Genomic DNA, 13099 nt, shown 5'->3' on the forward strand with positions numbered 1-13099 from the left:
CCCAGGCCAGATCTATCCGTACATTTTCTTGCTTAAAAGAATGGGCCGAGCCCAAGTAGAAGGGCGTGGCCGTCTTCGGCTAGTTTTTCGAAATCTAAAATCTGTCAAATTCCAGGCGGAGTCTGCAACATCTACCTTAGCAAGTTTTCTTGTAATCATCACCCACTTCCGCTCGTTCTTGGTGGACTTAATATAAAATATATTTTATTTAATCTAAATATTGCGACTCATTTTTATATAAAATTAAATTTATAATAATAAGTAATTAATTAACAAAATAAAATTTTAATTATATTGGAAAATATTATAAAAATAATAATTTAAATATTTTGTAATCAGATAGATATACAAAAATATGCTTAAAATTATTTGAAAATGTGAGAGTAAATTTATTTATTTATTTATTTTTTTAATACTAAGCTAATTACTCTCTAATTCTACTATAAACATGCAATAAGACTGCAAATATCTTGTGCATACAATTAATCAAATTACCAAATATATCCCCAAAACTGCAAATGAAACAAAGAAATATCCAAAAGCTGCAGAGTAAAAGCCCACATGACTTGCCTCCATAAGAGAGCATTAGTCATCTTCTGCATATAAATTTCTCTTCTCCGATTCACTCTGTAGCTCAAAGCTATGTCACTCTCCTTGCAGTCTCCGCCCTCTTCAGCTCTCTCCTCCAAATCTTCACTTCAGGTTCTCTCTTTTATTTGTTCATTTTTATATGTATGTGTGTGCTGTAGCTCATTTTTATGTTCGGATTCTTAACACAAGGGAGGACACTTGAGGCTTCTTGGTCGATCGGGAGCTTCTAATGCGGTCTTCTTCAACCTCCAACCATCTTTTCCTCAAATTCGTGCTTCTGCTGGCTTTTCTTCTTCTCTCGATACTGGTCTTTATCGATCTTGCATTTCTTTTCTATTTGATTTTAGATTTTTTTGTGTTTAAGCTGCGTCCCTTTTTAATTTCCTTCTCTAAGAACTCATTCTTTCTGGGGTTTATTTATTTATCTATTTTAGGTGCGAGCACTGAATTAGATGCTGTATCTAGATTCAGTGAGATCGTTCCTGACACAGTCATTTTCGATGATTTCGAGAAGTATGTATCTTTTCTTTTCTTCCATTTTAAATTGCTTTCAAATTGAAGCTTCAATCATCATTTCATTGCATATTTTTATTTTTTACTTATTGTTTATAATTCAGGTTTCCTCCAACTGCTGCTACTGTTAGCTCTTCGCTTCTTTTGGGTATATTGAGTCTCCCTGATACGATATTCAGAGTAAGCACGAATTTATCGACTTATTTCGAGTCGGAGGCGATGGGGAAAGAATATTTAGAGCAATCATTTTGGTCTATAGGATTTCTTTCTTTGTTTTAAAATCCAAATTTCTTCTTTCCTTGTAGAATGCTGTGGATATGGCTTTGGCGGATTCAGGGTGTGCTGCTCTGGAAAATGCTGAATTGAAATTGTCCTGTTTCGCTAACAAAGTTGGTTTTTGCTGAACCTTAATTGTTGTTAAAAATGCTTGTGAAGTTTGCATTTTTGGATTTATGACGTGAACCACTTTGATGTAGGCTTTAGTTAATGTTGGAGGTGATCTGGTGAAATTAGTACCTGGCCGAGTTTCAACCGAAGTGGATGCACGGTTGGCTTATGACACTCATGGCATTATTGGGAAGGTAACCATTTCAAAGAAAAAATGATGAAGTAATCAAATATTTCAAAAACTCCTTTTTCTGTCAGAGATTGTATGTTTTAGTAGTGCTGCTTGCTCTCATTACAATTATCGGGGTTTGGTTAATAGCAATATGCACGAATCTTACAGTCTGAGTGTACATTTCACTTTGTAGTTTGCTCATCTGGAAAATGGTTCAAATATATCTCTCCTTTTTAATTTGTTAGAAAAAGTTGTACAATGTACTTATATCAGTGGATATTTATGAGTGTACATTTTTTAGAATTGGCCCATATGAAAACACAACTTAATATTTTTGTTATTGTTTAATTATCTTTATTTGCTATTTTATTGATACAAACATTACATTGCCTTTCACTCTTTGGGGTTTCTCTTTCTTGAATTGTGCAATGTTCATGGAGTTCAGCAGCCATTTGCAATTAGTTTATTAGGAATTTAATCGGTACGCTATCTGATATTTAGTAGTGTATCATGCTAAACAGGTGCATTCCTTACTGAAGTTGTACAATGAAATTAATGTTCCTCCAGAGCGTTTGTTATTCAAAATTCCTTCAACTTGGCAAGTGAGTCCCTGTGCAGAATAAGTCTATGCTAGCAACCTTAAGAATTTCCTGCACAATTCAAACAGGAAAGTTTATGACTTTTTTTTACTCCTTTATAGCTTAATCACTTGGTCTTTTATTCAGGGAATAGAAGCCTCAAGATTGCTGGAATCTGAGGGCATACAGACGCATTTGACTTTTGTTTACAGGTAAACATTTTGAACTTAACTGAATCCATCATAACTTTACAATGAGAGGTGAACAAATGTTTATAAGTTGCTAATATTAAACTAGCAAGAGCGTGTTTATTTATTTATTGGGTTAGTCTATGTATTTGCGGTACTTAGGAGGTTAGTAGCAACTACGATTAAATTTTCATGTTTCTAGTAAAATTTGTGAGTGCAGATAAGACTTATTTTATGCGCCTATTAACATTCTGAATGATTTGCTTGAGCTACAATTTTAAATGTAATAAGTATTAGTAAAATATCTATAGAATTGGACTCTTTTGGGGGTTTCTTTTGTATAATTTGAATGTTTGACAAAACACTTATTGTAGCATTCTCATGTGCTGAGCTGCCTGGTTGAATATATTAATTTTGCAAATTACATGCTTATTTCCAGCATTTATAATTTTCATCTTTTTTCCACAAGTCCACCTGTCTGAAATGGTTTGGAGAAAGCCATTTATTAAGATGAAAAATGAAGTTATGCAGCTAATGTTCAATATTCCCATAGGATAATGAAGAATTTTTTTGTTGTTGATATCATGATTTTTGATTGTTGCCTTGGTTCTCAGCTTTGCTCAAGCTGCAGCTGCAGCCCAAGCTGGTGCTTCTGTTATACAGATTTTTGTTGGACGCATCAGGGTAATCATTCCTCTTTACCAATTAATGGCATTCTTTAAGAAACATTCAGTTGATTATTGTTGTTAAGGTGCATCTGTTATCCTTCAGGATTGGGCACGCAACCATTCTGGTGACCTTGAGATAGATGCTGCTCTAAAAAGAGGGGAAGATCCTGGTTTGTCTTTGGTTAGTCAAACAGCATTATCTTTCTCATTTTCTTGGCTATATGCGGACTGTCCGACTTTATATGCTGAGTTTGTTATAGTTCTTCTAGCTAATTTGCTGATACTTTCTGAATTAAGTTTCAAGGAACATTGAAGGTTTACATATTTGCTTGCTGGGATTATTGTGTTTCTAGGCACAATGATTTTTTTTTTCCCCTTCCTTTCCTTGGGGCATATTTAGCAGTCTGTATTTTCTGCCATTAATTTTTTGCTCCATGCTTAGTCTTCAACATCACTCTTAGTCATGTTCACCAAGAACCTTCACCATTCATGCAGCTGTTGAATAGGTAACGTTTTAACTACCCAGTGCATTTTACATGCAGAACATGGTGTTATCATTGAAATCAGATATTTAAGTTACATTTTGTTTCAAACACTAATGATAGGAAATAATAACAGCCTCTTGATATCAACAATCTTGGTTGCGCAGCTGTTGAATGAAATATGTGCTGAGGTTAAGAGGTTGTCACTGTTTCCATTTTAGTTTGAGACATAAATCAATTTAAATTTATATGTTCAGTAACAATTGACAACATGTTCCGAGTGCCAAATACACTGGTGACGTTGCCAAGTTATGAATAGAGATTAGATGGACAGATTCGAGGCAGTGGAAGTTCCTTGCCTCGAACCTTGTCTTTTGTCCTCACTTTCCAAATGAAAGTTGAGGCTTGGATAACCCCAATCAATTAATGGGATCCATCACCTCTTCTACTTCAATTTCACTATGTCTATAAACCATTTAATTTTAATCTGTTTTGAATTCATTCATTTTTCTATTTGATAAAGCACTCCAAAACTAATTGTTATGTGCATGGTTGAAAATTCTACACATATTGCAATTTGTCATTTTGTGAAATTTGGAATTGGTTATACTGTTGGAATTGGTTTTACTGTTAAGTCAAAGCCAAATGTCAATATGCCAACTTTTCCTTATATTTTGCTTGTGAGTTGTGACACCTTGAAATTGAAAGACACTGCTACCTTTCGGGTAATGTTATGCAGTGTTTGGTGGTTGGGAGAATAGCATGCCATTTGAAGTAAATTTCCTGATGTTCACTATTAGACTTCTCGATGTTGATTTCATGTCTTGCGTCTTTCTATTAGCCATTGTTAATCTTGTTTAATCAGAGCACAAGAGGTGTGATCTGGATGTGTTCCTACCCTATAGTGTTTTCCAATGCAGTGACAAACTTGTGCTTCACTTTGTACAACTTAGCACTGCAGCTGTAACATTGTATCTTAATGTTGATTATTGTGATGGTTAAAGTATAATCCAAGATATATGCTACTTTTTGTCGTCTTACTTTACACTTGGTAACTTCATTATAATCACTTACAAGTCAAAATGCCAATATGTCCTTATTTTGATGCACTACAATATATCTTGTTGTAGGTGACCAAAACTTATAATTACATCCACAAATATGGACATAAATCAAAGTTGATGGCAGCAGCAGTTCGGAACAAACAAGATTTATTCAGTCTTTTGGGGTAATATTACTCATTTTTACTGTGTCTTCCTACTCATGTTGAGCTGGGAATTTTGACAGCTGAACATAAAAAATTAACATTTGATAACAATGTTTGTTTTTGTTCTAATCTTTCAGGGTTGACTATATCATTGCACCATTGAAGGTATTGCAGTCTCTCAATGAGTCCGTCACTACTGCTGATGAGAAGTACTCTTTTGTTCAGAAGTTATCACGGCAATCTGCTGCTGCCTACAATTTCAGTGAAGAAGAGGTCTGTTGTCTTTTTCATTGTACAGCTTTTTCCTCTACTTACATCATGAATTTCTATGTTAAAGCGATAGGAACATGGGAATTGAAGTCTAGTTTTCAGTTTTTAATTAAAATTGATGACCTCGATGATAGTTTGTACTTTCCAGGGCTAATCTGGGTATAGCAGTCTTATTTTAGTAAATTCTAGAGTATTTGTATAATAGAAATTGAAACTTAAAGACTGCACCTAAATTATCACAAGTGAAATTTACATGTAAAGCACCTCGACCTGAATCCATTTTATGGTTGCTGTTACTAGTCAAGTAACAGATCATGGACTTTGTTAGGTGTCGGCTAGACTGTTAAGGTGGTTAACAATGGCAGCTAGTGATTATAACAGAATTGGAATGCAGTTATAATAGATTAGGAATGTTGGGCAAGTTCTTATTAGCAGTTATTCGAAAGAATGTGTAGATGATTGAATGAAAGAAATCAGAGATTAAACTTCAGTACTCTCTCTCACTCTTTTCTCTCATTCTCTCTCTGGCCTCTCTTCTTCTTCTTCTTCTTCTTCCAATCAAAGTTCTGGTTCTTATTACTGAAGTTCCCAACCGACCCATCACTGCTACCTTGGTTTTCCCATTCAGCAGAATGCACACGTCCTTATTTTCTTGGGTGTGCAGCTCTCTGCAAACCTGCTTTAGTCCCCACAGAAGAAAAATCTTTTAGTTGAACCTTCTGAATGTCTTGATTCATTTTGGTCGCTATATGACTTTCTAATTACGTTCAGGTAGCAAAATGGGACCAATTAAGCCTTGCATCAGCTATGGGCCCTGCTGCGGTTGAGCTTCTGGCTGCTGGTCTGGATGGTTATGCTGATCAATCAAGGCGAGTTGAGGAACTATTTTCAAAGATTTGGCCCCCACCAAATGTGTAGAACTTTATGGTCCATTCTGAGGGATTTCTGAGCGATACGGGTGTCATTTCTATCCCCATCCATTTCAAAATGGTAATTAAGGATTATAGTTAGCCAAACTTCTTCTTGATAAACAAAGTCTACCTCTAGCCAAGTGGTAAGTTTTTGGTGTGATAATACAAACTTGAGCAATGAATCCACCTTTTGCTATAATCACTGGTTCCGAGTTCATAATCACAAATGTGATTGCTTCTTAAAGGAATGTAAATATGCTTTGTTTTTGTGTTATCCTACATGCTCTTAACACTCTCTGAGGAGGTAAATTAAAAGTTTTTTTAAAAACTTTTCATGGTTTTTGAATCTTTATAATTTAACAAGGTTTTTAAGGTATTTTGAAATTTTAAAGAGATAAACTTGTCGAATTTATTTTGGTGGGTTAAAAAATTGAAGACTTTTAAAAATTTTCATAAATTTTACACTAAAAAATCATGGATCTTCTTAAATACAAATGTATAATATTAAAATCTTATATAATTTGTCATTACTTTATAAAACCTTCTTTCTTCTTTCGAATATGGTATAAGGGTTATTCCTATTTTTTTTAGTACATTTAAAAATTCTTAAAAAGAAGGGGAGTTCTTGAGGTTTAAATCTTAAACATCCTATGATACAAGAGACATTTGATTATTGAAATGGTGATTAAATTAATGATATGGGTGTTGATTAATTATTCTTGCATGTTTTTATATGTGATTTTTTTTTTTCGGAATTTTGTGAATGGCTTTCTCTATCTATGTTTTTATTTAGATTTTTTTTATTTAAAAATATTTATTATATTTAAAAAATAAAAAATAATATTTATTATTATTATTTTTATATCTACGAAGAAATTATATGAGATAAAAAGTAATTTAATTAATTAATTGAAGTTATTTAATTATTTTTTAAAATTATCATATAAAATTTAAATATAATAAATAAAAATAGACATTTTGCCATTTTGGGTTTGCGAATTGATTTTGAAGGGACTATGAGAAATTCATGGAAATCCGAAGGAGACAGGAAGAAGGAACGTTAGAGAGATAGGGATCAAGAATTATGAATTTTACCTAATTCCAATAATATTTTTATAAAATAACTTTTTATTTTCCGTAAAGTTTTCCTCTTTTAACTAATTTGTGGTCTTTCTGGGCCAGTGGCCACATTTTTTTCTCCTGGGTTGATGAGCCACGAGGTGATGAGCCACATTTTAAAAAAAAACGTTTCTTTCTTTACTTGTTGCGTTTTCTTCACCAAACCACAAATTTGTTTTTCCTTATAGGAGAGAAATAAATACGAAGATGGAAACTTGATTTACTAAACATAAAAGAAAAATGATTTTTTTTCCCCATAGATTCAGTTTACCGTGAATTTAAAATATAAAATATAAAATATAATTACCTATTAAATATATGAATTTCATATATTTATGTATTGATTAATAAATTGAGTTTAAATAAAATTTTTTTAAAAAAAATTGACAACATTAATAAGAATAAATATGCAAAGTGGGACTCATTCAACTCTACCAATGCTATTCCTTCATGTTTTAAAGATTATGAGGTTTTAATTCAAAATTCAATCAAACACAATCCAGTGCTATTAGATGAGCAGTGTAATAGAATCATGGTAACATTGGCGCAGACTAACCTTTATAAAAGCTTTTTCTTTGTCCATCACTTTTCAGGGAGCCTCCACATCATTGCCATTGGCATTTTTTTTTTCTTCCTTTTTAACTGCATAGAGAATGGTAGGATGTTAACGGATCAAATTTTTACGAGTATTCGATCAACTCGAACCTAAATAGAACAGATGTGGATAATATATAATTGAGTTTAGTATGAGTTTAGATTTGAAATTTAATACCCGTGGCGGGTTCGGGTCGGATTTGAATTTTACATGTTGGATATCCGTTATTTGAACTCATTTATATAAATATTTAATTATATATAAAATATATATTTTTTATAATAATATTTATAAATTCTTGTATATTTTATTTTATATAAAATAAAATTAAAATATTTTATTGAATTATTAAAATTTTAAAATATAAATTATCAATAAAAATAATTTTAGGTAGATTTTTAATTAAAATATATAAAATTAAATGAGTTCGGTAATTTTCGAGTAATAATAATCAGATTTGGAACGAGTTTGGATAGTTGATAATAAATTTTAATTGGATTTAGAATGAGTTCGAGTTTTAGAAATATTAATTGAGTTCAAATTCGAGTATGGTGATTTTCACGAGTACTGTATCTATTGTCATCTCTGCATTAATGAGCCTCGTGAGCATGAAAAAACATAATGAAACATAGGGTAGGAGGTTGGGAACCACCCAAGAACCAAGGCTAAACATTATCAATAGGTCTGCCACTTAATGAATAGGCAGAAATTTAACTTAGATCTAATTAAAATATATAATTTATCAATAAATTATTTATTTAAGTATTATGAGTAAATTTATTAATTAATAATGATAATTTTACAATAATTAGTTAATAATATCATTTCATAACTATAAAATAAAAGCATTTAATGAATACAATGACAAAAATAAACTTTGATTCAAAAAAATTAATTTATTAAAAATTAAATAGAATTGTTATTAGTTCAAAATATAATGAATAATTAATGTTGTGAATTATTAAATTTAAAATATATTGATGGCCTAATATTAAAATGTTTGTTCAATTTATCTCTAGTTTTTTTTAAATTATGAAAAGCAAATTCGATTAAAATTATAGATTAAATAAAATAAATGACATGATTTAACTTATAATATTATGAAAAAAAAAATTTTTTCTAACCTAATTATAAAGATATTTCAGCAAGAAAAAAAAATCTAAAATAGCAATGAAATTACAAGAAAAAAATTACTAATATTTTAAATTGATGAAAAAAAATAATGGGAGAATTATGTTAGAATGATACTATACAATAATTTAAATTTTAGTGAATAGGAATGGGTAATTGTGAATTTGTTAAATGAGAAAAATGATAAAATAAAATTGATGAAGAATACGAGACCAAGAGATAATAATGATTAAATTTTTTTTTTTAGTAAGAGAGTTTGTATTTCATTATTAGTATCATTCTTTTTATAAAAAAAATAAAATTCTTTTAATAAAATTACTATAAAACTCATAAAAGTTTTTAAAATATTTAAAGGTCCCATAATCATCAAATTTTAATATAGGAGTCGAAAAATTACTTTTTTTTTTAGAGAAATTATAATTAGAACCTTCAAAATTTTCAAAAATTTTGAGGAGCTCGATACCCCCCTTGGGCCCTAAGATGGCTCCGTCATTGGTGCCACTTGGTTGGCTTTTCGATTTACATGAAAAACGTTAAAACTGAATCAGCTTAGCAAAATTCTGCCTTGCTACTTGCACTGGAGCATATATCTTACAAGGAACATTATCAATCCTAGCATGAAAAAGGCTTCGGCTAGCGTTATAAATTTGTTTCAAAATGGATCTTTGCAGCTGCAATAAAATGTGCTAATATAGAAGATTCTACAATGGCCTTTTTTACTATACCATCAATTCTAGGACCATTAGAATTACAAACCATAATTGCAATGGCTGCATCTTGAGACTTAACAGGTTCCCTTTGCATCTTTGATCATACAATATTAATCTTGAAATGAAGCCTTGAATTCTGTGTCAAGTAGCTGGCTCGCACTTAACAGGTTCTTACCAACATTAGGAACATATAAAACATTTTTCATGATTGTCAAACCTATCTTGTTCTCAATGGCCACTATACCTTCAACTTCCATAGCAATGTAATTGCCATTCTCGAGTGTGACCTTTGAGCATGCACACTTCTGTAACTCCCTAAAGAGCCTCTTGTTGTTGGTCATATGGTTTGTGCAAACACTGTTTAGAAGCCAACAATTTGAGGAGTAATAGCTAGCATTGATGACTGCTATGAATGAATAGCTCCTCTACCTCCTCCTGCTGGTGTTGATCCACAATAACTTTTGCATCTCTTGATTGTTGAGGATAATTTTATTTTTTGGTTATTGTTGTTTCTTTTGTTTTTCCTCCATCTTGGTGCAGGCACCCATTTTTACCCCCTAATAAAAGCATATTTGTATGGACATTGAAGTGCTCCATGCAGCGATTAGAAAACTAATAAAAATGAATTAATTTGGGAATAATTTTTTTTTTCAATTTTACAAAAATAAAAATTAACTTTAGAAAATTAGGAATTAATTAAAATAAATTTTAGAAAGTTAGGAATTAATTAGATTTAATTTTAGAAAATGAAGTAATTTTGTGCTATTTTATCAGCAGGCCAGTTCACATTTTATTTATAAAAAAACCCCATATAAGGTTGGCAACACATTAATACTCAAAACACTTCTAAAAAATTCAAACCGGCTTACTCTCTTGCTACAATTATTTCAATTAGCCAACGTCCGCCTTTCCACAATTATAAATCCATTCCACAATTCCAGATCCTTCTCATGTACTACAGCCAGATGTAGTAGAGTTAAAAGAGAATTTGACATTTGAGGAGCAACCTGTAGCCATAGTGGACTATTAAGTGAGACAGCTAAGATCAAAACATATCCCTATGATTAAGGTTTTGTGGAGGAGCCAGTCAGTGGAAGAGTACACTTGGGAGTCAGAACGGGACATGCGTAGCAAGTACCCTAATCTGTTCAATGTATAATCATGTGCTTTATTCTGCCTTGTGTAAAAATTCGAGGACGAATTTTCTGTAAGGGGGGAAGAATGTAACACCCCAAAATTTTAAATTTTATTATTTTATGAGCATTTTTGGTATTTTAATTTTATTTAAATTTTAGGAATTTTTTTGAGATTTTTCGAATTTTAAAAATCGGGTTCGATTTTTCAAAAATATAAACTTTGATGATTTTTAAAAATTAATTTAAAGACCACGTGGTAAAACTAAAAATATATTTGGAGTCTGCGAATTTTTCTGAGTTTTCTGAAATTTTTTCAGAATTTTTGGACCTCGTTTTCGGTCCCGAGGTAGAGTAAAAATTCAGAATTTTGTATCCAGAATCGGACCGGCCGAATCGAACCGGACCGGATCGGACCGGCCTTTTCTTTTTCTTCCTTCTTCCTCCCGCGCGCGTCCGACCTCCTCCCCTTCTCTCTCTCTTTTCTCTCTCCTCCCTCCTCCCCTTGCCACGCCGCCACCTCCCCTGCCTCCCTAGCTCGCCGGCGCCGACCCCCAACCGTCCCAGCCCACCGGCCGCCGCCCCAAACGGCCGGAAAACGCGCGCGAACGTCCCTCCCTCACGCCCGCGACCGTTCGTCTTCCCGGCCAAAATCCGGCCGATCTGGCCACCAATCGGACCGGGTCTTGTGTCTAAAATCATCTACTCGTCGAGAGCTTTCCATAGACACCAAGAACGCCGAAATCCATCGAGCGGTTTGTTCAATTTTTGCCCGGGAAGTTTTAGCCCATTTTGACTTTCGGGCTATATTTCTCGCAAATCGTGAATCCCACGAGAAAACCGAGAGTACCAGAGCGCTCCACTCGTCGAGAGCTTCGCGGCGATATAAATTTCGAATTTTTCCGATACCGTTTTTCGGTGGGTCCCACGGAACTTCGCAGTGTTTTTCCGAGCATTAAATGAGCTTAGAAAATTCTGAAAAAATTTATGTACTAACCCCCGTGTTGTGGGCTTCGTGTAGGTATCCTCAATTCGCGGAAATTCGGCGCTGACTGTGTCCGCAAATTTACGCCGCATGCACTGCTACGTAAAAGTCTCCAATTGGACCGAGGTTTTGGCTACCCCATTGTCGACATCCCCGAGCTGCCTCAAGTCGGAATCGGCAAAGGTAAACCCGAACCTTGCTTTTTTCATAATTTTCTAGTGCTTAAATAGGATTAAAAATCCATAAAATATTCGTGGTAGCTCAAAAAATTTTGATTCTTTTTGCAATAGCCTAGTAATATTGCTAAGGACCGCGGGGCAAAGTTTTAGAATTTTTAGAGCTTGTTTGGGTAGTTTTTGCAAAAATGATCAATTATACGGACTAAATTGAAATTTTACATATTGTGATGGATGACTGATTTGATGGGCCCAGGAGGGGCTGTGTGATGTGATTGAGTTGTGGATATATGGATTGTGAATATAGAAGTGTGATTTGAGCCATTTTGCAGGTTGGGTAGGTCCTAGGTATAGGGGAGACTCTATCGGATTTTCGGCACGACTTAGGACGTATTTGGTCTTTTCTTGATTGTATTGAGTCATTTGTATTAAATAATTGTAATGTAATTGTCAAGTGAGCCGGGACAGCCTTCTTCCTCCGCCCAGCCGCCACAGTGACCGTTGTCAAGTCTGTGAGTAAAATATTAATTTTAATTGTAATTTCACTATTATTATATGTTCAAGCATACCCATGCATCACTTATATGCATATATCTATGTAGATAAACTTTAGGCATGATTTATGTTGCATTCATAACTGTGAAAGTGTCATGTATGTTGCTGTGGTAATTTGGAGCAGTGCGCGTGCGTTGGCGTGCGTGTGATGAGGTGTGGACTATGGATAGGACGGGTAGTCACGGCTTGAGATCTTCGCTGGAGTTCGATCCTTCGGGGGGTAGTCACGGCTTGAGTTCTTCACTGGGACCCCCGATTTGGTTTATTAAGCGAAAGTCCGGCTTGAGTTCTTCGCTGGCACCAGGTTGGATTTAAGAGAGCTCCCATATATTATGATTGATATTACAGGGTGTGTGAGTGCTCCAAATTACCTTTTTGATGTTATGATGTGAATTTATTACTGATGCTGCATTTCACTCTACAGGGTGCACTAGTTCTAGATAGTTATAGAGATTATGGTTAAAATTGATATTTTACTCTCTGAGTCGAACGCTCACTCTTGTTCAATATTTTTTTTCAGGCTACAGGAGGATTTTATTGTGGTTAACCTGCTTTTCTTCTTCGCAGGTTGTTATTCAATATTTGTGTAATTTTATTTACTCCTAGATTTTTCGCATGTGTTAGAAATATTTAAATGATTCGGGTCTATAATATAATTATTATGTGGACCTGTAAAATTATTATATGCATGTTTGATGGACTGGATGAGGGAGCTGAGCTCCCATTTA

At 33.5% G+C, this 13099-nt stretch overlaps 1 protein-coding gene across 1 annotated transcript; it reads left to right on the forward strand.

Annotated features, from left to right (window-relative positions):
* Window positions 1–508: 508 nt before the first annotated feature.
* On the forward strand, window positions 509–6166 carry LOC110650222 (uncharacterized). Its single transcript, XM_021805088.2, has 13 exons — window positions 509–702; window positions 781–898; window positions 1026–1104; window positions 1209–1284; window positions 1410–1493; window positions 1581–1685; window positions 2185–2265; window positions 2389–2453; window positions 3044–3113; window positions 3201–3278; window positions 4710–4807; window positions 4924–5059; window positions 5828–6166. The coding sequence occupies exons 1-13, from the start codon at window positions 643–645 to the stop codon at window positions 5972–5974; spliced, it is 1197 nt and encodes a 398-aa protein (XP_021660780.2). The 5' UTR covers window positions 509–642; the 3' UTR covers window positions 5975–6166.
* The last annotated feature ends 6933 nt before the right edge of the window (window positions 6167–13099 follow it).

This window comes from Hevea brasiliensis, chromosome 9, assembly GCF_030052815.1.
Source record: "Hevea brasiliensis isolate MT/VB/25A 57/8 chromosome 9, ASM3005281v1, whole genome shotgun sequence".
In the NCBI taxonomy this organism is placed as follows: Eukaryota; Viridiplantae; Streptophyta; class Magnoliopsida; order Malpighiales; family Euphorbiaceae; genus Hevea; species Hevea brasiliensis.